Source organism: Lepidochelys kempii, chromosome 1, assembly GCF_965140265.1.
Source record: "Lepidochelys kempii isolate rLepKem1 chromosome 1, rLepKem1.hap2, whole genome shotgun sequence".
Lineage (NCBI taxonomy): Eukaryota > Metazoa > Chordata > Testudines > Cheloniidae > Lepidochelys > Lepidochelys kempii.
Window position 1 is genome coordinate 56272994 of NC_133256.1, and position 25518 is coordinate 56298511.

At 41.7% G+C, this 25518-nt stretch overlaps 1 protein-coding gene across 4 annotated transcripts in view; it reads left to right on the plus strand.

The window, feature by feature from the left end:
- Positions 1-21868, plus strand: part of KPNA3 (karyopherin subunit alpha 3) — a 79657-nt gene extending 57789 nt beyond the window's left edge. For 3 of the 4 annotated variants that reach the window (XM_073343537.1, XM_073343548.1, XM_073343558.1), the window contains 7 exons: positions 1071-1202; positions 3244-3372; positions 7957-8061; positions 8193-8264; positions 8358-8520; positions 10051-10145; positions 18879-21868. In XM_073343537.1, coding sequence (XP_073199638.1) covers positions 1071-1202; positions 3244-3372; positions 7957-8061; positions 8193-8264; positions 8358-8520; positions 10051-10145; positions 18879-18977 — 795 coding nt within the window. In that variant the 3' untranslated portion in view covers positions 18978-21868. Of the gene's footprint in view, positions 1-1070; positions 1203-3243; positions 3373-7956; positions 8062-8192; positions 8265-8357; positions 8521-10050; positions 10146-10972; positions 11778-18878 lie in introns of those variants that run through there. The other variant, XM_073343566.1, reaches the window with a different exon arrangement.
- The last annotated feature ends 3650 nt before the right edge of the window (positions 21869-25518 follow it).

The window sequence follows — 25518 nt, forward strand, 5'->3', positions numbered from 1 at the left end:
GTTTTAGCATGTTGTCAACATTTGCATGGAACACAAGTGAGAGATGGGAAATTGCGACTTCACAGTTTATAACTCAACCAAACCTAAACAGAAATTCAGGGGTCAAAGAAAAAACTTCTCTAGTTCTGTAAGATTTCTCAGCCAAATTTCAAAGGTCTTCGGCAAGCACTGGAGAGGTGAGAGCTTCTCAAAAACAAAAGGTTGCAAGAATCTCTTTAATGGAAAGTATTAGGCACCCTAAATAATAGGGGTCACTACCAGCTCCATCTATAATATAAATCTTTTATCCAGAATAAACCCAGTGTATTAATATGTGTACCTATATTCGTGCATCCTTCACAATTAGGATTAAATTCACTTATTACTAAATGTTTACCAAATTCACTTATTACTGCAGTGTAGCAGTCTCAAATAGACTGCTGCAGCTGTTTAAAAGCACCAAGTAACATTGCACAACAGTTTAGAACAGGAGGTGAATAAGACCTCTTCTAACTAAAATTGCAGTGAGAATTTTAGATCAGAATTAGACTAGTCCTCTGGACTCAGTGCTCAACTCTTAAAACCAACACATGGTCTCTCTTAATATGACCATAAGGCAACTTCTGTCTTAATCAACAGATAGTAACTCCAGCAGTCATCCTCAGAAAGTGCTGGGATTGGTTCAGTACTGTCTCAAGGGAAGAGAGATCCACCTGCAGAATCACTACGGCTACTTCATCACCTAGTTTTTCCTTGATTGTCTTCCATTGAAATACTGACCAGGCCTAACTGTACCCCAAAAAGTGTTTTGGTTTTTTTTAAATTAACCTCCCCCCCTCAAAGTTTGTGAAGAGAACATGTGACACATTTGAACTGTTGATGGAACAAATGAGCATCTATTTCACCATTGTAGTTGCCATCATAACATTCTAGCTAACTGTTTGTTTCTCCTGGTAGCATTTCTGAGCTCTCCCTATTGCTAAATTGCATGCTTTTTTTTTAAAAAAAGACTTGTGGAGTGTTGATCACACAATTCAGGTGCAGTCTTACACTCAGTGTGTTAGCTGTCTGTTCTTTTCTGCTTCCTGCAGATTCTTGTGGACACTGTTTGGGCTTTGTCCTACCTAACAGATGGTGGTAATGAACAGATACAGATGGTCATTGATTCAGGCGTTGTACCTTTTCTAGTTCCCCTTCTGAGCCATCAGGAGGTTAAAGTTCAAGTAAGTCTGTTTTTTGTTTTCTTGATGGCACTGAATAATAGTTTTAGTAAGTTATGTGCCATGTGTCCTGGGGAAAAAAAAGTTTGAGTGGTAAGACTAGCATTTACAATCATGTTAGTTAATTAGATTTAAAAAAGGATCCCAAAGGCAGTGTCCCTACTAGGAAAAAAGGTATGTTTTTGAAATGTGTTACTATCCTTGTGTAGATGGGGAAACTTGTATTTTAATGTGTTTATTGGTGGGGGTCAGTCCAAGGCTTCCTCTCCTAAGGTCAACCCCTGCTAGCTAATGCAAATTGCCATGTCTACACTACACAAACCTAAAGTGGGAGGAGGTGATGGTAAGTAGTGAACTGGGGATGTAGTGAGGGTGAGAAGTGATGTTGGGGGATTGGGCCCTGATACATTAATCCAAGGTTTTTGGTATAGATATTGGTCTGTGCAGGTCACTATGGTCTTGTTGAAAGGTCTGTCAAGCCCTAGTTTAGTTGTAGGAAACTCTTCAGATTAAATTCTTTTCTAATATGTAGATATTTTTAATTTCCATAGCCTTCTGTTGAAGGTATATGTACAGTCTCTTGGTGTGACCCTTGTGTGTAAAAATGAGTACAAGTTGTGCAAGAATGATACCCATTAAAGTGTCTTCCATTGAGTGGTTGTCAACTTCACATTCCTTTTTAAAAGTATAGTGAGACTTGTGGTACCAAAATATTTTTTACTCAATCAGTGTTTTTATGTTTTGTCTTCTATAATCTGTAATGCATTTTTCTCCAGTCTAATCTTTTTTTACTCTTGCCTTATCCCTAAATTTTCAGTCTGTTTTGTTCAATGATGTCCTGAGACTCTTGGCTCCTTATCAGTTCTCCTGCTCTCGTACTTTTGTTGATTCTTCTTTTGAGCTTTCAAATCCCAGACATCTTTTTAAAATTATTAAAAATATTAAATTATAACAAAGCAGATCTTCAGATAGCCACATCATTAAGTCTTATAAATGTTCTATGGTAGAAAAAACTTCAAGTTGATGAGAACTTAGGAAAATAAAAGTAAAACTTGAACATGTTAGGTATATATGATATGACACATAGTTTTCATACATTAACTTACCATAAAGAATATATAATGAACAATCCCTACACTTCACTCTAATCTACAAAGGTTTGATAGATCATTTAGTAGGGCATCAGAAATAGATTACCTAAAGGGTCATCTTTTTCCAATCTATTTAACGTTGAGACTGTTTGTAGCCATTGTTCTAGCAAGGGCGAAAACCTTCAAGTTTTCCTGAATTTTAATCCTCTGTTATTTGGTGCATGTAATACTTTGGGTATAGGAAGAAGAGTGGGTGCTGTATATGCTGATACCTAATCCTGGAGATAAGTATGGTTATTTTGGGACCTCTGAGTGCCAAAATAAACTCAGATGCTATAATCCTCTTTAGTAAGGAGAATTGGTATTTCCATGTAGAAGGTAGGGAAACCAATCTAGTTTAGCCAGCTCAAAAAAAAAAAAATATATTTTTAATATATTGTCAGTTGTAAAACATTAATTACTTGACTAATGAATAAAGAGCTAGACCCTACTGAGAGCAATTTGAGAGTCAGTACTTAGTAGGAAGGGGAAAAATGGGGAGTTCTGAGTTGAATAGCTGTCTGGGGAGATACAGAAAAAGCATGGGAACATTGAATGTAACTCAGATCAGACCTCTGAATTAATTGGTCTTCTCAATCACCTTCTTCTCTTTCAGTTTTAAGTTCCTTAATCTTTCAATAACTTTGTAATCTTGCACTCTCCTTGACTTTTTCACTCAAGAAAATATTTGTATTCTGCTTTTTCACTTTGCGGAGAAGTGGTGCAAGAACTCCACCATGCACACACTCAGCATATTGCTGAACATGGTTTTGAAGATACAATGCTAAATTATATTTCGGGAAATGACTGGCTTAAAAGGACACTGTCATAGTTTTTTTAGTGATCCTTGTTTTACCGCAGGTAATTATAAGACATTACTGCATGCCTTATATACTTTTTTTCTTCAAATGTAGACAGCAGCGCTGAGAGCAGTTGGCAACATAGTAACTGGTACTGATGAACAAACACAAGTTGTTCTCAACTGTGACGTTCTCTCTCACTTCCCAAATCTTCTGACGCATCCAAAAGAGAAGATAAACAAGGTATATTTTGGTTTTATTTTCATTTTTGTTTGTTTCTAGGTTCACCTTTTAGGTTAACAAAACAAAATCTCTCTCCTTTTGTAGCACGTGGCAAGCAGAATTCCCAACTACTTTTTATTTATTTTATTCTTTTTAACTTTAGGGAATAGTTTAAAACAGTTTAAAGCCTTCCATTAATAACCACGTCTGCATAGTGGCCACAAACTATTCTCTTGGAGATATGATTGGCAATCCCACTTAAAGGGACTACTTTAATAAGAGTGTAAAATACTGTCTTTTCACATAAAAATGTTACTTCTGTAAAATTTTACAGCATATAAATACCAAAGGTGAGTACCTGTAGGAGAGAGATGGTTGGAACTCCTCTGCTTCAGACCAACAACGAAAGCAATATTGAAACCTACACACTTTTTTTTCCTTCAGTTTTCACTCCTGGCAGACTTATTTATATAGTGCCAGAGGTGTGCACAGATTTTATAAGACTGTGTGATCTGGTGGTCTGATCCACAACTGAGGAAAATTAAAACCCACTCAAACCAGTTGCACAGATCTAGTTCCTTTTTCAGGGCTTTCTTTAGAAGCAAATGTAAAGCAACCCAAAACAGATTTACTTCCCAACAGGGCTGAAGATAAAAAGCTATCTCCAGAGCTTCATAGCCCTCCTCAATAGAGGCTTCCCATTGTGTGCTCTTACTCACTGTTCGTGGCCCCCTCCCAGGCCTTCTGCCTGGCAAATGGAAAGGCATCTCCTAGCTCCTTGGGAGATGCTGGGTCTCTCCTATTTGCTCTTCTGCTTAAAAGGCAGGAAGCCTTATATCCAATTTCCTCTATGGCACATGACTAGGAACAAGCATGTGACCTGAAACTACTGCTCCCAGGTGTAAGGGCCCAAGGGCTGTAACAGGCGTACAGGGACACGCACTGTGGCTCCAGTACCCTATTGTACATCCTATCTGTTTCAAGGAGCTTGTGATATAAAGATACCTATCCTAAGTGTAATCTTAGCATTGAAATACAGTACTTTGTTTCACTATATGAGAATTGTGAGCCATCTGCATTGCAGTTAATATTCACAAATAAGTATTATCACTTTCAGTTGAGCCCGCAGGAAAAACAAATGTGCCCTTCAAAATATTATAATTACTAGCGTATCACTCATCCAGCACTATAATATTTGCTCCGCCACCTTCCCAGTTATGGCCCTCTCTAAAGTTTTTACCTATGCTTAATTTTGGCAATTTCAAGACAATTACCGTTTATAAGTAGCATATCTGTTAGTTCTGCTAAGATGGTTTCCTGAGCCTCATTTGAAGAAAGGGAAGGCCATTCTTAGTAATTGCCCAACATAAGTGTCATTTTAAAGGGAAGATGGGGTTTTCCTTTTTAGTGGGGGAGGAGACGGAGGTAGAGGGATTTTTTTTTTTTTAAAGGGAGAAGAGAGCTAAATGCCTTCTAGAAGCCCCATTTTTATACCAGGAATAAATCATACCCTCTACTGTGGCATCTGAGGGGCATCCTGAGGCTTCTGACAGCAACTAGCATCCTACCAGCTTCCACTGCAGGATGTGTATAGCAGAGGGAACCCTAAATGTTGACCACTAATGCTGACCAAACCATTGAAACTTCTCCATATTGCTTAAATCAGGAGCGGGCAAACTTTTTGGCCTGACCACATCAGGTTTCGGAAATTGTATGGAGGGCCAGTTAGGGGAGGCTGTGCCCCCGCCCCCTATCTGCCCCGCCCTTGCTTCTCATCTCCTCCCCCACTTGCCCCAGGACTCCTGCCCCATCCAACCCCCCCCCCCCCCCCCGTTCCCTGACAGCCCCCCAGGATCCCTGCCCCATCCACACACACCCCCGCTCCCTGTCTCCTGACCGCCCCCAGAACCCCTGCCCCCCACCGCCCCATCCAACCCCCCCCTCCTTCCTGACTCCCCCCCCCCCGTTCCCTGCCCTCTGACTGTCCCGACCCCATTCACACCCCCGCTCCCTGACCACCACCCCAAACTCCCCTGCCCTCTATCTAACCCCCCCTTCCCCCTTACTGCGCAGCACAGAGCACCGGTGGCTGGCAGCGCTACAGCCGTGCTGCCCAGAGCATTGTGCCTGTGTAGTGTAGTAAATTGCTCTCTGTAACTGCTACCAGTAGCACATTCCTATGCAGAGCAGTTTAATACACTACACTGGCAGCATGCTGAGGCGGGGGGGGGAGGCGGAACAGTGGGGGAGGGGCCGGGGGCTAGGCTCCCAGGCCAGGAGCTCAGGAGCCAGGCAGGAGGGTCCCGCGGGCCGGATGTGGCCCACGGACTGTAGTTTGCCCACCTTTGGCTTAAATAGTCCTCATGGGGAATGGAGAAAGTGCCTCTGCTAGGATGGGAGCAGTTAGTTCCCTGCCGATCAAACTGCTTGTTTGAGGTTACTCAGTATGCAAACTACCTTCTTTATGGGAACGATCACTGGGGTTCTGAAATCCCATTCCCTCCCGCTGAGACAGGCAAGCTCACTCCAGCTAGTGTGAAGCACCACCCCCACTGTTCCTCAGACGTTCTTGTCAACTGCTGGAAATGGCCCACCTTGATTATCACTACAAAAGGTTCCTCCCCCCTCCCCCCCCCCGCGCTATTAGCTCATCTTAAGTATCACTCTCCTTACAGCGTGTATGATAACACCCATTTTTTTATGTTCTCTGTGTATATAAATCTCCCCACTGTATTTTCCACTGAATGCATCAGATGAAGTGAGCTGTAGCTGACGAAAGCTTATGCTCAAATAAATTTGTTAGTGTCTAAGGTGCCACAAGTACTCCTGTTCTTTTCACCCGGAGGAGAGCAGACCTGTGGCCTTCTGCCCAGCTTCCCTTTTTCTGTCACTGCCTTTGGTGTTTTCAGGCAGACATGGATTCCTCTGCTTTGAAGAGAAGGGGAAAGACAGCTTATGCTTCCTTTCCTCTCTCGTTCCAGCTTTATGTCAGTGAGCTTCCCTGTTGTGTGTGCAGGAAGTGGAGAAGTTTGGGAGTTAATGGGAGGAAGTAATCAGAGCCTTTCCTCTGCTATGGTTACTTATGTTTGTTTAGGTGTGGGTGGGGCGGTTTGTGCTCAGTAAGCCCTGTCTAACCCCGCTCTGATTCCCCCTCCACCAAAAAGACAGGTGAATGGAGAAAAAGCTTCTTATCTTTCATGATACATACACTTACTCCCTCCCCTGTGTTATCTGCAGGGGAGGTCCCCTGGTGACTGCCCTTCTGCTCCCTCTAGCCCCTGCCAATTGCTAGGAGCCCTGAAGGAGTTCTCTCTGACATATAGCTGCAGTTACTGGGCTGTATCCTACCTACTTCTTGCTGCTCCCAGGAAGGAACCCCAGGAGCTTCTTAGATGTCATGACAGGGAGTGGGGTTTATTTCTGGTTTTATTTAAAGGTGGCCTTAACCCCCTGCTTAAAAAAAAACCCCAACAGTCTACATTTGGCAGCTAGTAACCCGGAAGAGAGTGAGGCTCAGGATACAGCTGCTCCCAGGAAAGAACCACATGAGCTCATTATTTTGAGCTTTGAGTTATTTTTCCTTTTACAAAAGGCCCGTCTAGTAGTGTTCTCTGAATCTGCTATTGGAGTTCTTGGGAACTCTTCCCATATAGCCCTTTTCTTTTAACCAAGAACTGTGTGATTTCCTTGAGACTTGGTTCTGCTGCTGAATCACCTGGAAGAGATAACTGAGCAACATGAGGATTACCTGTCTGCCCAGCGAGGGGGGCTGTCAATGAATTGCACCAACACCACTCCATGGTCCAAGAGGACAATGGAAATAGGAACTGAACCCAGGTTTTTTTGTGCCAGTGCAGAAGACTGCCACTGACTAAATATTGGTTATTTCATTTTCAACCCTCTGCGTGCGACCCTCCCCCCTTATAAATTAAAAACATTTTTTTGTATGTTTAACACCATTATAAATGCTGGAGGCAAAGCGGGGTTTGGCGTGGAGGCTGACAGCTCGTGACCCACTGCATAATAACCTTGCGACCCCCTGAGGGGTCCCCACCCCCAGTTTGAGAACCCCTGGCCTGTATAGTTTGCCAGATTGAAAATGCAGTCACAGAAGCCAAATTTACTCTAGAGCTCACTGAATGCCTCTGAGGGCTTGTCTTCACTACTGGGACCTAAGTCATAACATAGCTGGAGTCAGCGTAGCGTAGGTCGATTTATCCGGTGTCTTCACTGCACTGCATTGATGGGAGACGCGCTCCGGTCGACTTCCCTTACTCTTCTCAGAGCGGTGGAGTAATGGGGTTGACCAGAGAGCGCTCTGCTGTCAATTTAGTGGGTCTTCACTAGACCTGTTAAATCTACCCCAGCTGCATCGATTGCAGCGTCATCGATGTCCCTGTAGTGAAGACCAGCCCTGATTTTTTTCAGGGAATAAGTGTTTGTCAGACAAGGAACACATAGTGGAACAGATGGATGAAGAATTGCTCGACTTATTTAATGCTTTATTTTTGTGTCATTGCAATTCATATGTAATGCTTTTTAGCCATGTATAAAGACTTAAATTATTTCTAAAGAAAGGTGGTTTCTCATTTTGTCTGATTGTAGGAAGCAGTTTGGTTCCTTTCCAATATCACAGCAGGAAACCAGCAACAAGTTCAAGCTGTAATAGATGCTGGACTAATCCCTATGATCATACACCAGCTGGCTAAGGTCAGTCAAGCTGTCAGTTACGCAAGTTTGTCATCATCTTTTTATAAATCTGACACAGGGAATATCTGAGTTAATAAGCTTTACAGATAGATGCTTGCTAATTTTAATGAATTATCAATTTTACCCTTCAGGGGGACTTTGGAACACAAAAGGAAGCTGCGTGGGCAATTAGCAACTTGACGATAAGTGGAAGAAAGGATCAGGTGCGTGTGGCTGACTTTTCAAGTTGTTTTTAAAATGTAGTGTATTGTAAGATTAATCGTATATAATTCTGAAGGCATTTTCCCCATATTTAGGTTGAATATCTTGTACAACAGAACGTAATCCCACCATTCTGTAATTTACTGTCAGTAAAAGACTCTCAGGTGGTCCAGGTGGTCCTGGATGGGCTGAAAAACATTCTGATAATGGCTGGTGATGAGGCTAGCACAATAGCTGAAATTATAGAAGAATGTGGAGGTAAGATTTTATTTGTTACACTTTTTAAAACTTTTATTTGCTATGGATCACTTTGTCTTCCTTCTTCAGAGCCAATGCAATACTTAAGGCAGTGTTTCTGAAATGTGGCCACCGTGACCACATGTGGCCCCCACTGGATTTTTTTGCTGCCACAACAACCTCCTAGGCAGTGATTTGGTGGGGGGAGGCAAAGCAGCGGCCCCTCCGTGCAGTGCCCAGCTGTTGCTGGCACTGCCAGCGGGATCAGCACACTCCACCGCAGTCTCCTCAGGGGATCTGGGCAGCGCTTCTGGAGACACATGGGGCTGGTGTACATGGCACCGGTGGAGCCCGGGACTTTGCAGGCAACCACTGAATTCTTGACCCACTTTTCTGGGGGTGGCGGGGCTCAGGCCTTTAGCCCCAGGGCAGTGGCAAGAGTTGGTGGCTGAACTGAGGCCACCAAAAAATGTGTTGTAAGAACCCCTGACTTACAGCCATTGACACATACCACATAACACCAGCAGTTGGGCTTTATGTGGTATTGAATATGTGGATGAAAGTGTCAGAAAGGGAAAAAATACATTACCTTGTAGACATTGTGGCTTTTTTCTATTTAGTGAAACTTATTTAGAGGGATTTTCATATTGGAGGACACTTGGTGGCAGAGTGGGGTGAGGACATACTTCCACAGACCAGTATATTTCGGTAGTAGCTTTCTGTATCTTTTTCAGATTTGTTTTAAAGAGAGCGCTATTTCCACCCAACTTCTGCCTGTGCTTTATCCTGCAATAAAACTCATGGTTTTGCATCACTCCATTGCAGTGGGAATGAATGTCAGTATTTTGACTTCCCTGCAGAATAAAGTAGGAAGAGAAGTTGGGCTTGAGGTAGCAAGTCCCTGTTAAATCACAGACCAGCAATTTAGATATGATGGCAAGTTAATTTTTCAGAAGTAAGTTAGAGATAAATGAATGTCTTTAAAAAGGTTTTTCCCATGTACATAAATTTCTTGCTCCAAACTGAAGTTATGATTTTAAACTACTCTAGCTATGTTATTCTGTGACCTTGTTTGCATTTCACTCTTGGTATGCTACTCTAATGTGGAACCACTTTTAGCATGCCAAGATGTACAGTGTCTGTATGGGACAAAGGATACAGAAATGCAAAAACTTTGCTTAACTGAGTGCTTCACCTAACTTACATAAAAGGGAATGGGACTGCAGCAGCCCTTGAGGCTTTTGAGAACAGGTTTGAGTCTGAGTCATCATTAAAGTGGGTGGCCCATGGAAACGAGCTGTGCTGAGACCTGTAGATTCCACAAGCCACACCTCTGTCTCAAAGATGAAGATGACAACTTTGAAAGAACATTCTGGGTCATGTTTGGAAACTAGGCTCCATCGTGACCATCCTTGTTGTCCAGTTTGTCTTGAGGTACTAATGTAGGTAAAAGCAGTATTTTCTTATGTCTAAAATGCTAACCCAAAGTAGCTACTAACAAACTTAATTTTAACCTGGTGAACACTTTTATTCCTGCTGTCATTTGGCCAGGTTTAGAGAAAATTGAAGCCTTGCAACAGCATGAGAATGAGGACATCTATAAACTAGCATTTGAAATCATAGACCAGTATTTCTCTGGTGATGATGTAAGTACATTAAAGAATGCTCTGTGTGAGATTATGGATGTATGAAATGTCTGGTGTGAATGCTTTTGTACTCCATACTTTAATTTAGTAACTACATTGTCAGCATTACTTCAGTCATCCCCCTTTATGGACATGGGTTGTTCAGAGGATATTTTCCTATCTTTTTCTGTACAGCTTGTCTTAATTAAAAGTTTAAGATACTTTCTCAACCCTCCCTTCTCCCTCTGTAGTTTCCTTCCCATCTGTGACTTCTTTGACCTGTCCCTGCTCCTGCTCCATCTTTTTTATTCCTTTCTTGCACCAAGAAACTGCCTCAAACAGACATTGACTAAGACGGGCAATTCATTTTTGCCTAATAAACCAGTCAAAGCTAGCCCACACTATAACACCTTCTTCTAAAGTTGAACAGTTTATCATTAGAAGAAAATATACCTGCAAATCAAGTTTTATATACTTTATAGAAAAATAGATTTATTTTAGATATTATGATTAACACCACACTGTCCTTAAAAATTGTTAGATGCCAGCAGTTCTCCTTCAGATTACTATTCCAGGCCTCACATGTCCTGTGTAGAAGCCATGGAACCATTCAGAATAGTAAAACTGTTAAGGGGTGCATGTATAATCCTAGAATTCAGTGCCAAGAAAAAGAGGTCCCTACCCCATTACTCCCTCAGTTCCACACTTCCTACTGGCTTTAGTTCTGTGACCACAAATCTGTTTTCACTGTGCAGGATTAGTTGGCACAGATTGAATCAATAGTTTTTATGGTGATCAACATTTTCTTGGACATTTTTGTCCTGAGTGGGATTTTGTTATAATTGCAGGTATAGCAACAGTTGACTGCTTGGTGATCTTGTTCCTCCAAAATATCAGTTTCCAACAATCAGATCACCATGAAATGTTAGCTCAAGATATGTTTACTCAAATGACTTTGAGGCTTCTTTAGAAGATCCACTGTGGGATGAAGTCCTTCCTGTTGGAGTGCTTGGTGGAGAGAGGAGCTTTCTCCTGGAGATTTGAGTGGATTGCTTCTACAGTCTAAAGTATCTGAGTTGGAGGCCCTACGACCAGACAGAGGATCCAAGACTTTTGGGTCTGTCCTCTGGACGTAAAGCAACTGAACTGTTACAAGGAGGAGGGTGAAAAATTGTTCTCAATCTGAGGATAGGACAAGAAGCAATGGGCTTAAATTGCAGCAAGGGTGGTTTAGTCTGGACACTAGGAAGAACTGCCTAGCTGTCAGGGTAGTTAAACACCAGAACAAATTGCCTATGGAGGTCATAGAATCTCCATCACTGGAAGTTTTTAAGAGCAGGTTAGACAAAACACCTGTCAGGAAAGGTCTAGTAGTTACTACTTAGTCCTGCCTTGAGTGCAGGGGACTGGACTAGATGACCTGTTGAGGTCCCTTTCAGTCCTACACTTCTGATTCTGTGATTCTATGCACCTCGGATTATAGGGAATCCTGAGTCACTGTCCAGAGTTTCTAAAAAGTGTGTAAAAGTTCAAGGGATTTATTTGCATGAGAAGCACCAAGATGTAAGTTAGTCGTATCCAAAGGTTTGTTCAGGTCCAACCCTGCCTAGTGCATGCATTTCTTGAAATCCTGGGATGTCCGAAGCATTTACATTTACGGAAGATACTGCTACCTGCTTCTTATTTACAGTGTCACCTGAAAGTGAGAACAGGTGTTCACATGGCACTTTTTGTAGCCGGCGTTGCAAGGTATTTACATGCCAGATATACTAAACATTCGTATGCCCCTTCGTGCTTCGGCCACCATTCCAGAGGACATGCTTCCATGCTGATGATGCTTGTTAAAAACATAATGCGTTAATTAAATTTGTGACTGAAATCCGTCTGGGAGAATTGTACGTACCCTGCTCTGTTTTACCCGCATTCTGCCATATATTTCATATTATAGCAGTCTGGGATGATGACCCAGCACATGTTCATTTTAAGAATATTTTCACAGCAGATTTGACAAAATGCAAAGAAGGTACCAATGTGAGATTTCTAAAAATAGCTACAGTACTCAACCCAGGGTTTAAGAATCTGAAGTGCTGTCCAAAATCTGAGAGGGACGAGGTGTGGAGCATGCTTTCAGAAGTCTTAAAAGAGCAACACTGAGATGTGGAAACTGCAGAACCTGAACCACCAAAAAAGAAAATCAATCTTCTGCTGGTGGCATCTGACTCAGATGATAAAAATGAACATGTGTCAGTCCTCACTGCTTTGGATTGTTATCAAGCAGAACCTGTCATCAGCATGGACACATGTCCTCTGGAATGGTGGTTGAAGCATGAAGGGACATATGAATCTTTAGTGCATTTGGCACATAAATGTCTTGTGATGCCGGCTGCAACAGTGCCATGCGAACGCCTGTTCTCACTTTCAGGTGACATTGTAAACAAAAAGCGGGCAGCATTATCTCCTGAAAATGTAAACAAACTTGTTTGTCTGAGCGATTGGCTGAAGTAGGACTGAATGAACTTGTAGGCTCTAAAGTTTTATATTTTTATTTTTGAATGCAGTTTTTTTTTACATAATTCTACATTTGTAAGTTCAACTTTCATGACAGAGATTGCAGTACAGTACTTGTATTAGGTGAACTGAAAAATACTATTTTTTTACAGTACAAATATTTATCAAAAATAAATATAAAGTGAGCACTGAACACTTCGTATTCTGTATTGTAATTGAAATCAATATATTTGAAAATGTAGAAAAAAATCCAAAAATATTTAAATAAATGATAATCTGTTATTTAACAGCACAATTAATAGCATGATTAATCGTGATTAATTTTTTTAATCACGCCATTAATCGTGATTAACTTTTTAATCGCTCAACAGCCTTAGTTTAAACTCCTTATTCAACATCCTTTCTCAGGTATTCTCCTACAATCTGCAGCCTCTGAGAGATTTGTCTGGTCGAGCTTTCTCTTTATATCTTTTGGATAAGGGGTCGATAAAGTTAAGCCATTTTGGTAGCAGCCCTAACTTTGGGAGTGCCAGTTACCAGGCATGCGCCTATTGTCTCTGCAGGGAAAGAGTCTGAAGTTTCTGTCCACTAAAAGTCAGGTGAAAAGATGTTTGTATTTCAGATTCTGCAGGTAGTCTTTAGCAATGACTAATGGTTTTGAGGTAGTTTTGGTTGATATCAGGTAGGTTGTGTTCCAAAGTTAATGTCAAAATGGTTTAACTTCTGTGGGTACTGATGCATTTAATTCAAAACTAGATGAGATGGGGAGAAGTTAGACCAACAGGTCTGTGATTAAAGTTGCTGGGGTTGCCTTGAGCATCTTTCAGAAGGAAGCACTCCTCCTTAGAGTCCTGAGGTATACCACCACCATTATTTTCTGGGGTTTCTCAGACTCAGTTAAAGTCCTAGTGTTGGAGACCCCAGGGTATAGCCACTAATTAAGTCGAGGGGATGGAAGGCCATAAGGGTCAAAGAAGTCTCCCTGCTGTAGGCTTAAGGGCTTCTTTTCAACCCCCCTTAATAGAACTCAGGCCTGGCTGGTTTAAGTAAGCTCTTTTGCTCTTAAAATAATGTTGCAGCTGTAAATAATGCCTCATAGTATAAGGTTTGCTGATGCCAAGTTAAAAATAACAAAAAAGACAGCTACAAGGCCAGACAAAATGTGCTAGTTGTTTAAGTTGCTAAAAATGCTTGTTAAAGGTTGCAAAAAATAAACATTGTTATAACCCATATTAAAAAAAGCAAAGCATTTATGCAAAGCTTTAATTAACTAATGTATAGTACAGTAACATTAAAAAATATAGAAGTGTATATATAATAACCTGCTCTAATGTGCAAAATTTAAAATTTCTCTCCCTGTACCTTTCTTTAAAATTCCAAATAAACTTTTCTGCTTCTCCACCCCATTGTGTTTATTAAGTAACACAAACCAGGCAACAAACCCCTGCTGTTGTTTGCCTCTGGGCACTGGGTGCCGGCAACACTAGGGTTAGACATTCTGGAAAATCCTTTTTTAGCCATCTGACAAATATCGTTAGCTTCAAATTTTTCAGCTTCTATTTCAGCTCTTTCAGAGCAGCAGTTTTGAAAGTGCAGGAGGACCTCAAGACAGTCCTGACTTCTGCACAGTTTAGGACCATTTGTGCTGATATTTTTAGGCATAGAAGTTAGCCTCCAAGTGGTTGGATCCTCGCAATCATAGACTAGGTGATCCTGTGGGAATTCTGCACCAAAAAAATAAAAATTCTATTCACAGTATTTTGAAATTCTGCAAATTTTATTTGTCAGTAAATAAATGTGGAGGCTCCAGCATGGCAGTGGGGGAGCGCAGGCCACTGGCTACATGGAGATGGAAGATCACCTTGTAGTGCACTCTTCCTCTTCCCCAGACACGGACTCAGTGGTGAGGCTGAACTCGCCTGCCCCAGAAACATGTCGGGGGCCCTTCCCTTCTGTGCCTGGCGCAGTAAGTATAGGCAGGCAGGCTCAGCCCGGCAGGATCCAAGTACAGTAACTCCTCACTTAACGTCGTCCCGCCTAACATTGCTTTGTTGTTACATTACTGATCAATTAGAGAACATGCTTGTTTAAAGTTGCGCAGTGCTCCCTTATAACGTCGTTTGGCAGCCGCCTGCTTTATCCACTGCTTGTAGAAAAAGCAGCCAGTTGGAGCTAGCTGGTGGGGGCTTGGAACCAAGGGTGAACCGGCAGCCCCCCTGTCACTCCCCTAAGTTCCCTGTGCAGCAGCCTGCCCGGCAGGCTATAAATTTGTGGGCAGTTCAGCTGTCCCTCCCCCCACTGCTGTGTGCTGCTCTTGCCCTCTGCCTTGGAGCTGCTCCTGGGAGCCTCCTGCTTGCTGTGCGGGGGTGAGAGGGGTGCTAATGTCGGGGTGTTCTCCGCTCCTGTACCTCATCTCCACAGAGCAGAGGCGGGACACGACAGGGCTGAGGACGGAGCTTACTGGCAGCACCTGCTGTCTCAACTTGCTGATCTACTTAAAAAGGCAATGTACTTAGAGTGGGGTCAACGTACTTAAAAGGGGAATGTGCATCTCTCTCACACACACACTGCCATGCTGTGTCTCCTCCCTCCATTCCTGCTGCCTTGTAGAGTGTGAGGCTACATTAACAACAATGTGTTAGCCCTTGAGGGTTCAGCCGAGTGCTAGTTCACCATTTAACATTCAGGCATTCCCTGGGAAATACCTCACCCTCTGACTCCACAACCTCAACCAAGCTTCACAATCATCATTATTGTGTACAGTATTAAATTATTTGTTTAAAATTTATACTGTATGTGTATCAGAGGTGCAAGTAAGCCAGTACGGTCCAGTACGTCAAGAGCCGGTACACCGTGCCAGACCGGACCAGCTTCCCCAGGCTGGCGATTTAAAGGGCCCAGGGCTCCCTGCAGTGGCCGAAGCCCCGGGCCCTTTAAAGCGCTGACAGAGCCCCGGGGTAGTGGCAGCAGGGCACCGGCGGTGATTTAAAGGGCTCGGGGCTCCCAGCTGTGGAGCCCCAGGGCCTTTAATACCTGGGCCCTTTAAATCATGATTTAAAGGCCCCACCTCTTCTGGTTGAGGCCACACCCCCTGCTCAGACCGTTAAGTCCTTTAAAGTTACTTTCACCCCTGGTGTGTGTGTGTGTGTGTGTGTGTATATATATATACATATATATATACATATATATATATATATATATATATATATATACACATATATATATATATATGTATATATACACACACACACACATTAATTCGTATGGGGAAATTGGATTCACTTCACATCGTTTCATTTAAAGTAGCATTTTTCAGGAACATAACTACAACATTAAGTGAGGAGTTACTGTATGGAGGGTCTTGGTGTGGGGGATCCATGTGCGGCAATCTGGGTGCAGGTGGCCCAGTAGAGGGTCCAAGTGCGAGAGGGATCTGGATGCACAGGGGCTCGTTGCGGGGAGATCCAGGTGCGGAGGCAATGGGATTCTGCAGGGGGGTCCAGGTGAAGGTAGTTGGGGCTTAGCGGGGTGCGGGGGTGTCCAGATGCTGGGGGGAATGGGGCTCGGTGCAGTGGGGGTCCAGGTGTGGGGGGCTCATCAGGGTGGTCAAGGTGCCTATGGGTTGGGTCTCGGTGGGGTGTGGTTTGAGTGCAGGAGGCTCAGTGGGGGGTGGTCTGGGTGCAGGGGCGGGGTCTGGATCGGGGGGGCGCTCAGGTGGGTCTGGGTGCAGGGGTTGAGGCTCAGCAGAGTCTGAATACACAGGGGTTGGGTGGACGGAGGGTGATCTCTCCTCCCACAGCTGAGGAGTGATGGGGGCAGGAAGCGGGGATGGGGTGCAGAGCCAGGGGAGGTTTCTGGAGGTGGATCTGCCCCACCTGCTCTGTGCAGGGGAAATGTGCTCCTCCCCCAGCCCAGTCGGGACTAGTACCTGAGCCCAGCGTAGGGTAGGAGCCACTGGGTGGGGCTGGGGAGGGCTAGATACAGGGGGGCTCTGGATGCAGGGGGTAAGGCTTGGCAGGGTGGGGGTTCTGCATTGCCCGAAATGACATACCTACACTGCTGGGGAGGGGCAAGTGACTGCTCTTGCAGCTTCCCTTTTGCTTCCCTGTCAGTCATTTTTCTGAGAGGAAGCAAAGAAATTTGCGAGGGACACGAATTCTGCAGAATTCCCCCAGGAGTAAATAGGACAATGATTCAGTGGATTGTGTTTTGGTTTTTGGGCAGCTCTGTTATAACTTTACTGGATTTTCAGTGTCAGTATGTCTTAGGGTCCTATGAGGAGCCACAAAATAAAGCTAGACAACACTCTTCAGGTGATTATTTATAACAAGTAACTATCAAACCCAAAACAGTATTCTGTCCCTTTTAAGGACTAAGGCAAACAACCCCAGCCCTCTAACAGGATTACACAAATGAGGGGAAAAGAAGCTATGCTTAGCTCACCTGCCTGACAGCACTAGAGCTCCCAGCCCAGAAGCATCTTTTTATTTCTTTCCCCACCCCGTGGAATGTCTTCTACTCCCTTTTTGGAGGAGACTGGAGGCCACTGATTCTCTCTGTGCTGCTAACCCTACATTATTCCCTTGTAGTTCCCTGCAGTAGAGCATGCAGCTGTGGTCCTTTTCTTCAGAAACCAGACTAACCCTCCCCTGACTTCCTAAGGGATGACAGACCCCTTGTACTAAAGAAGTATCAACTGTGGCGTGCTTCTTCATAGAAGATGACAGTGCTGCTAGTCGTAGTTCAGTCACACTTTACAAAGCATTGTATCAACTCTGAATCCAGATTGGATCCTCAGTTTGGGAAAGTGCTCCAGGTCTTCTTAATTAGCACTCAGCTTTTCTGCTGAGGATTGTTGCTGCTTCTGCAGAGCTTCATTGGGATCCATTAAGAGTAATAAGTATTGTCATGAAGGAGAAAAGTTATTTGTCAGTAACTTGTTCTCCAAATGTATTGCTCTGCAGATCAACAGACTTTCCTCCTCTCCTCTCTTTAGGAGTTAGTGCGTTTCCTGAAGTAAAGAGGAACCAAAGGATTTTAGGAGTCAGCACTCCAAAATCCTAAGGCCTTGTCTACACTACACAGTTTTGTCAACAAAAGTCAGCTTTTGTCAATAAAAGAGTGGAGGTATACATGCTGAAACACTCCTGCCGATGTAACTCCCCTGCTATGCCGACATAATAAAACCACCTCAACGAGGGGTGTTGGGCTTACATCAGTATTGATAGGGCGGCACAGTGTCTGCGTAGATGCTGGGAGCCGGGGCAAGAATGGACCCCGTACTCAGCTGGGAGCCCCGGGCGACTTCTCCCCCTCCCAGCAGGGCAGCCAGGCTCCCGGCAGGGAGCTGTCAGCAGAACCGAGACCAGGCTTTCCGCTCCCCACACTCCCCCTCTTAGGTCGGTGAAAATACTCCTGGTGAGGACACACACCACTGACCCAAGGAGGGTAGTGTGAACGTCAGTCACCACAGTAATTAATGCAGTGGCTCTAAGTCAACCTAGTATAGGTCGACTGTATGCTGCACTGTATGCTGGAAATCAGATGTACATAGTGTAATGCTGTTGACGGTTTTAGCCTTCACTAGAAACAAAATGTTACCTGTGTGCCTAACTTTAAAACTCAGAGAGGGGAAACTGAATCATGGTTCTTCTACACTGATGGTTTGCATGTGACACCAGTAAGACAGCTTAAGTTTGTTTCTTGTGTAAAATAATATAGTATATTCAGCTGGGAGTTTGAGAAGTTTAAAAAAATAAATCACTCTGAAATAACTTAACTTAGATTCTTCAGAATCCAAGAGAAAATACTGATTACCAAAAAAAAAAAAATAAGAGAGAGACAAGAATTCCTATCAGCTATAGATAAAAATCAGTTTAATACAATTGGTAACCCTGAAAAAAGCACAAAACTAGTTTTTATATTTCACTAGTAGTGATTAGCTGATATGACTAGAAAGCTGAAATTTCAGTCTTAATTTTGTAGTTGAGTCTTTGCTGTAATTGAGTGGTAATGCAATCAATAAGGATTTGATGCATCTGTTTCCTTAATGGCATTAGAGCAAAGCATGATTTTTCTTTTTTAAAAAAGTTATATTGAATTGGCTAAAATTATTAGCATTTCACTTTTTAGTAACAAAAATTTCAGTTGGCCAATATTTATGAAATATTTATGCATCCCTGTATGTGAAATGACTTGTATAAGGTGTTGGGTTTGTATGGATTACTTTTTATTATATCTTTATAGATTGATGAAGATCCCAGCCTCATTCCTGAAGCCACTCAAGGAGGTACTTACAACTTTGACCCAACCGCCAATCTTCAAACAAAAGAATTTAATTTTTAAGTTCAATACAGTGCAGCTTCTCTGTCCCACACCAATACGAAGCACCACCAAATGGCTACCAAGTGAAAAAAAAAGGCTCCAAGACACACATGCCTCCTCGTTTTGATGCTTCTAAAGCAAGCCGTGTATCGGTCACTTTGCAGTTGCCAAAAGTCACTATCACGTGGACTGTAAATGCATATGCATGATCTCTTAAACTGTTTTAAAATTCTTTTTAACAGTCCCAATTACCTTCTTTTTTTGCCTTTTTCCCTGGTGCCACATGCTGACAACCGCAATCTGCAGTTTTGTTAAGAAAATTTCATAGTGGTGGCACATCTGCTTTCCACGGAAAAGTAACTTCTTTGGGAAATGGTGCGCTGTGGATCAAGACACTTTGGTATGATGCATACATTTTGGAAGACTTTTCAGGGGCACAGTTTGGTCTGAGCCTCCATCGTCCTCCACAAACATATTTTCATATACTTTATGTGGAAGAATAGATTCAAAAATGAAAGCCAAATGAATTTCATTGGTGAAACTGAAATAAAAGTAACTTACACTTGGCAATTGATTAAACAGTTAAGTTTAAAAAACAAAGTACTTCATCTATCAGTAATTGATGTGTGTTCATTAACTGCCTCAGAAACCAGGGTTGGAGAATGAACTGTAGATTTGGACTGGTAAAGCTTTTGCCGTTATACCTAATTTTTGAGAACAGCAAGCCCTATTTGACCACTCACTTCAGCCTGTGTGTTCCTGCTGTTTTGAAGTAATCAGATGCTGTGCATGGTATTTTACCTGAGCTACAACCTGTTATGGACTTAAACTTCTGTTTAAGCTGAAAGCAAGAGTCCTTGACTAGAAAAAAAAAAAAAAATCTGTCCAAAACCGCGCATTGGTTAAAAGGAAACTTGCTTTCAACTTCCAGTAGTCAGTATATTTCATTTTAAATTGATCATTGGATAAGGTTGATTTATATTGGGTTTAAACTGTGGAGCTTTCATGTTTACTGTAATTTAGTCTTAAACTATTTTTTACTTAGTAACCAGTGCTTATGATGATGTGGTTGGCAACAAACCAGCAGCTATTTAGAAGCATCATAAAAGTTTCATTCTTGGAGTATTGGAAGAGTAATTCAGAAATGAGTCTAAAACCATATAGTACATGATTTAAAAAAATTACAAGCTAGTTGATGTGTGAGGCTGTTTAGAAGCTGCAGTTTTTCAGAATAAGCCTGATATGCAGCACACATTAAATAACTTTATATAAGCTGGTAATATGAGAGGTCGTTGCTTTTGGAAAGTCGTCTGGCCCAGTTATTTTCAAAGGGATTTGCTTTTGGTGGGGTGAAGATGAATAATTTGAAACTCTGTAAGCTATCACACAAGCTGGTTTTGTTGCCATTGTTTACTGGGTGTAATTTCCCAATGCATTGATGTGAAGGGATAGGAAAATCTAAACTAATTTAGTTATTGGATGTGGGTTGTATTTACTGTGATGAAGATAAGGACAGATGCCATCAGAGCTTTGTGGATCAGCTGTTTTTTTTCCACGGATGAACAACACATAGCAGGTGTGCATTCATTAAATATATATCTGCCAAGGTGGAGCCACTTTAAAGAGCGAGCTGTCTTGTATCTTAAATAGATACAAGTGTATGTTTAAAATGCAAGATTTTTACTTGCTAGATAATCTGTTTTAATATAGTGGTTTGGCCTCTGATTATTTATAGGTTTTATAAATTTTAGAATCAATTTCTCTTTAAGGTGGCTCAGATTTTTCAACTCTTGTGCACATAAAATTGAGTTGAAGTTCATTGTGCCTTTTTTCTTTTCCCAAAAGTTGAGTTGAAGCTTCATATGGTAACTGCATCCTAGTCACATACTATAGTCTAAAATCTTTAAACTGTGTGGTGTTCGCTAAAACTAAACAATATAAAGTCAAAGTTAGTAAGGTCACAAAGTTTTGTGAAATTAGAGTTCCAGCTGATGATGATGTGAACAAATCTTCCCCCTCTTAATTCTCAGTTTAGTTCTCTATATGCCATATAGACTGACAGTTACCCTTTTCAGCCTGCACTCGCTATTTTCCTAGAGATTACATAAAAATTGAGATTACATTCATGATTTTCCATAACTGTGAAGATCTAATTTTTTTTCTTGCACTCAGTGCATCACATTAAAAGTGAACATCGAAGAAGTGAGTAAAGCACTACAAAGCATTTGCTCATTTCTTTCTGTTGTGACCTTATCAGCTTTTGATTGGGATTGCACCATTTCATAGTTAATAAAGGAAACCAAGTATATTGCTGCACTTTTAAGTTTTCAGAAGTGTTTAAAAATTGCATTGTTTTTATTATTTTTTTAAACTATCAGTTAAAATAGACTAAAACGTTCTTTCAAAAGAGGCATCTAAATGTGTTCCTAATTTTGTATATGGGCTTAGGTTTTGTAACCAATAAAAAGCTGCTATCAAATACTATAAAACATGCAAAAACTTATTTTGGAAACTATCAAACTGTCTTTTCAAATTGATTTAAGGGTTTTTCTGTCTTTGACCAAATTTTAGCTAGTAGAACTCCACATCAAAGTTTGAAGTATGTTACTTAAACAAAATAAGCGAATACAGTAATCTTTGAAACTTTGAATAATGGTCTAGTGTGGAGTTTCATATTTGCTAAAGAGTTGACCATCTAGTGGAGGAAGGTTGTGTGACACTCATAGTAAGTGGTGTGAAGGCAAAAGTGGTGCTTTTCAGACTGCCAATTTCCAGCAGTTTTGTAGTTACAGAGGAAGAAAATTGCAGTAAAGCTAAAGGCCAATTTATTCTGTCACTTGTCTGAGTCAAATGGCATGTGTATGTGGTATACATATATGCTAAATTAGGGAATAAATTACAAATAATTCAAATGGGGAAGCAAGCAGACTTTTTCATAGCACTTTTTTTTTTTAACACTGTAGCCTGCTAGAACTTCCAGAAGACCTTCCTTTCCAGGTTGCAGGTATTTATGTTCTACCCACTTATTCATCATTGTCTTTTAAAGATTTATAGGCACAAAATGTATAGGCCCTGTCTTATCTTATTCTCTGCATGGTAGGCTCTTCTGTAAATTTTTCCCTTCGGCTTTAATACTTACTAAATTCAGGCAAAAGCTAAGTCCCATTTTCAAAAGTGATATAGGTGCTGGGGACCCATCCTTTTCACTTTGATTTTTGACAATGTGACCTGGGCTATTTAAGTCATTTAGGTGCTTTTGAAAATTTTACCCTATAAACTGTTAACCATACAGCTGGTCCTGCTTACGAAAATTTGAGAGCTACTAGGTTAGGATTTGTTTTGCAATTTTTTTTAACCAAAATGTCTTGTATCTTTTACAAAGCATCTTACAAGAATGTCTTCCTTTTCTTTTTCAAGGTGACGTAGCTCTTCAGTTTTGCTTTATGGATCTGTTAAGCAATGGATGTGTGAGGAGATGCATTGACAGACGTGTTTTTTTCTAAATCTCAGAGGAGTTTGTCAAGTGGTTCAGGCCCCAAATTTGACCTACTTATTCTAATCTAATGCAGAATATTTAAAATTGATATTAATTCCATTAAAAAGCTTTCTACCTAAATAGCCAAGTTCAGTTGAGTTCCTCTGTTAGTGTTGCAGTAGAAATGAACCCTTTTTCTGAGATACTGATTATACTTATGCTCACAAACATAAATAGGAAAAAAACGATGTATTAAACTGGAAACAGAAATATTTGCAAGATGAACATTTAAAATTATTAGGCTGGGAGTATATTACCCAAGTTTCTAAAAACAGTATGAAATCACTAGAGGTTGTATTTTAACGTTCTTTGCTTTTGAGAGACAGCTGGCAAATAGAGATCATCAGATATACAAAATATTTTGGATTGTCTTGTCTTTGTAAAACTAGAACATTTAGAGTTGCTTTGGTTTTGCTTTTGATGAAGCTTTACCATAAACTGTTTGGTGATATACTTAAATGCAGTAGTTGAAGTAAATATATGCAACATCTCAGAAACTTTATTAGAAGAATGTTAAGGTTGCAGTGTCAAGTAATGAGAATTTAGGTTGGGTGTCCAAACTTTAGTTCTTCTCCCTTGTCCATATGCATTAGGATACAGTCTTTAACTACACGGTCACATACTGTATTTTTCCACAGTGCCTCAGTTAGTGAATTGCTAAACGATTCAGTGTTTCTCTTTATCTTCCACATTCAGAGTGTGGCCCTGTGTTTTATTTATTGCATGCCATACAAACCTTGCACTGATTACATTAATTTCCTTATGGTGTTTCTGTGGTACTCTCAGCCATAGTATCTGCATGCTTCACAAACATTAACTTAATCTTCACAACACCCCAGTGAGATTAGGTGGTGGTGTTATCTCCATTTTACAGCTGGGGAACTAAGGCACAGAAATAGGCTAAACTTCTTTAGCCTATAGACTTTTTTCTAAATCACTAATTTTGGATGCCCAGCTTGAAACACCTAGGGCCTGATTTTTCAGAGTGCTTAGCATTTATATAGCACTTTATATATTCAAAGCACTGCTCCAGTCAACTTCAGTTGCATCTGTGAGCACTCAATACTTTAACAAATCTGGCCCCAGGTGTGTCATGTTGGGCACCCAGAAAATGGGGAATACACAGTGAACACCTGTGAAAAGTCCAGTTTAAGTGACTTGACTAGCATCACAGAGAAACTCTGGCAAAGGCAGGGATAGAATGCAGCATCCAGGGCAACATTCGGTTGCCTTAACCATGAGACTATCCTTTCTCTTCCAGCAATCCCTTGCTTCAGTAACTACACATCTTCTGACTTCTGCACCAAATGAAGCAGGGATCCTACAGACGAGCTTCTTACAGCACCCTGATTCATTCTCAGAGCACCTCTGGTCTGCTTCTGTTCCTATCCATCCCTGACTCCTGCAATTCTCTATTCTCAGTTTTCCCCTAATACATGTCATTCCTCTACATTCCAGTATAGCAGCCTTCTCGCTGCCTTGATGTCAGCAAAAACAAAGCAAAGGAAAAAGTGTCTCTGCTATTGGTTCCAGTGCCACCGTGGCTGCCGGGCCACTGTGAGAAGTAATTGCAGGGAAAGTCCTCTTCAGTCTCTGCAGTCTTGGGATAGAGCATGCTCAATTGCTCTGTGGGAAAGTCAGGCGTCAGTCTGGCCTGAAGGAACTTTGGGGATGGAGCATTCTTAGTGTATCTGGAATCTTGGAGAATTTATCTACCAGTCTTTCAGAAGACTCATCTCTACTGAACACAGGCAAACAGATTTTTCAGAGGCTTATAGCTTGACCAAATGTTGGCAGTTTTTTGTGGGCACAGAAAAAGGCACATCCCTGTCTCCAGAATCACCTCCTGCCAAACTTTGTGCTTTGGAACAGGGACTTGGAGGCCTGCTAGAGCTTCCGAATATAACAGCTGTAAGAATTTGTTTTTACACGGGCAAAACAATGTTTTCCCCATAACCTTTTTTAGCCAAAACATTTTAATTTTTCCTACAGTTGCATGAGAATCTCAGTTTTCATTGTTTTTTGGTTCTTATGATTGCAGAGAGAAACTTGAAAACATTAACCCTAAAAGCTCAAACTGCAAGACAGACAAATCCCCCAAATGTAGTATTTTTTAAAATCTCATTACTTTTCATTAAATCTCGGGGGGAGGGGTTGGGACCTGATTCATGATTTTTTGTAGGTTTGAGGTTGATGATACTGTTTAATCCTCTCCAAGCCAAAAAAGTGATCTTTCCATTTCTACAGTCTGATACACTTTACCTGGAATTCTGGATCACTTGCTCATACATCAGCGGAAGGCTGTAGGCACTGAAGGTTTTGGCACTAAGGATTCCTGATATCTTCTGCTTTTCCTTGTTCTCATTCAGAGCTGGTCAAAAGAACAAGCTGCTGGAATGTGACCTAAACAGTTTCAAAACTCAGTCTGAACTTAGAAACCAAAGTGGTGATGGAAGGGGCAAAAAGTCTCAACATTTCTGAGTGCTGCTGGTCTCTGTCCTGAGGGCTGGTCTACACGTGGAGTTGTTCCTGATAAACTCCGTGTGTGGATACTTACTGTGGAATAAGTGTGTCCATACATGGAGTTAATCAAGAAAAACCTCCATGTGTAGACAAGCCCACAGCTGTCCCCAGGACATCCAACTTTTAAATGAGGAAGTCTGTTACATTTGTTAGCAAAGGACTTTCAATGCCAAGTAACACCTTGGACAAGCCAGTACAGTAACCTACAAAAGATGTAACTTCTGTTTAATGTTTCAGCAAATGGGTAACTTCTGCTGGCCACCCAGTGGTCCTCTGCTGTCAGTCAGCCCAAACCTAGTAAAGGCTTTTGAGATTAGAGGGTAGGCTGCTGCCCTCAACCAAACCACCTCCACCTAAGCAGTGCTAATCTCACACTACAATCACTGCTGCTCTGCCTCCCAAGAGTATTCCTTCTACATTTTACAGATCCTTTTAGAAATGACTGGGAAAAGTTTCATCAGCTATTCACCAAGGACAAGATCTCTGGAGACAAGATGGGTGAAG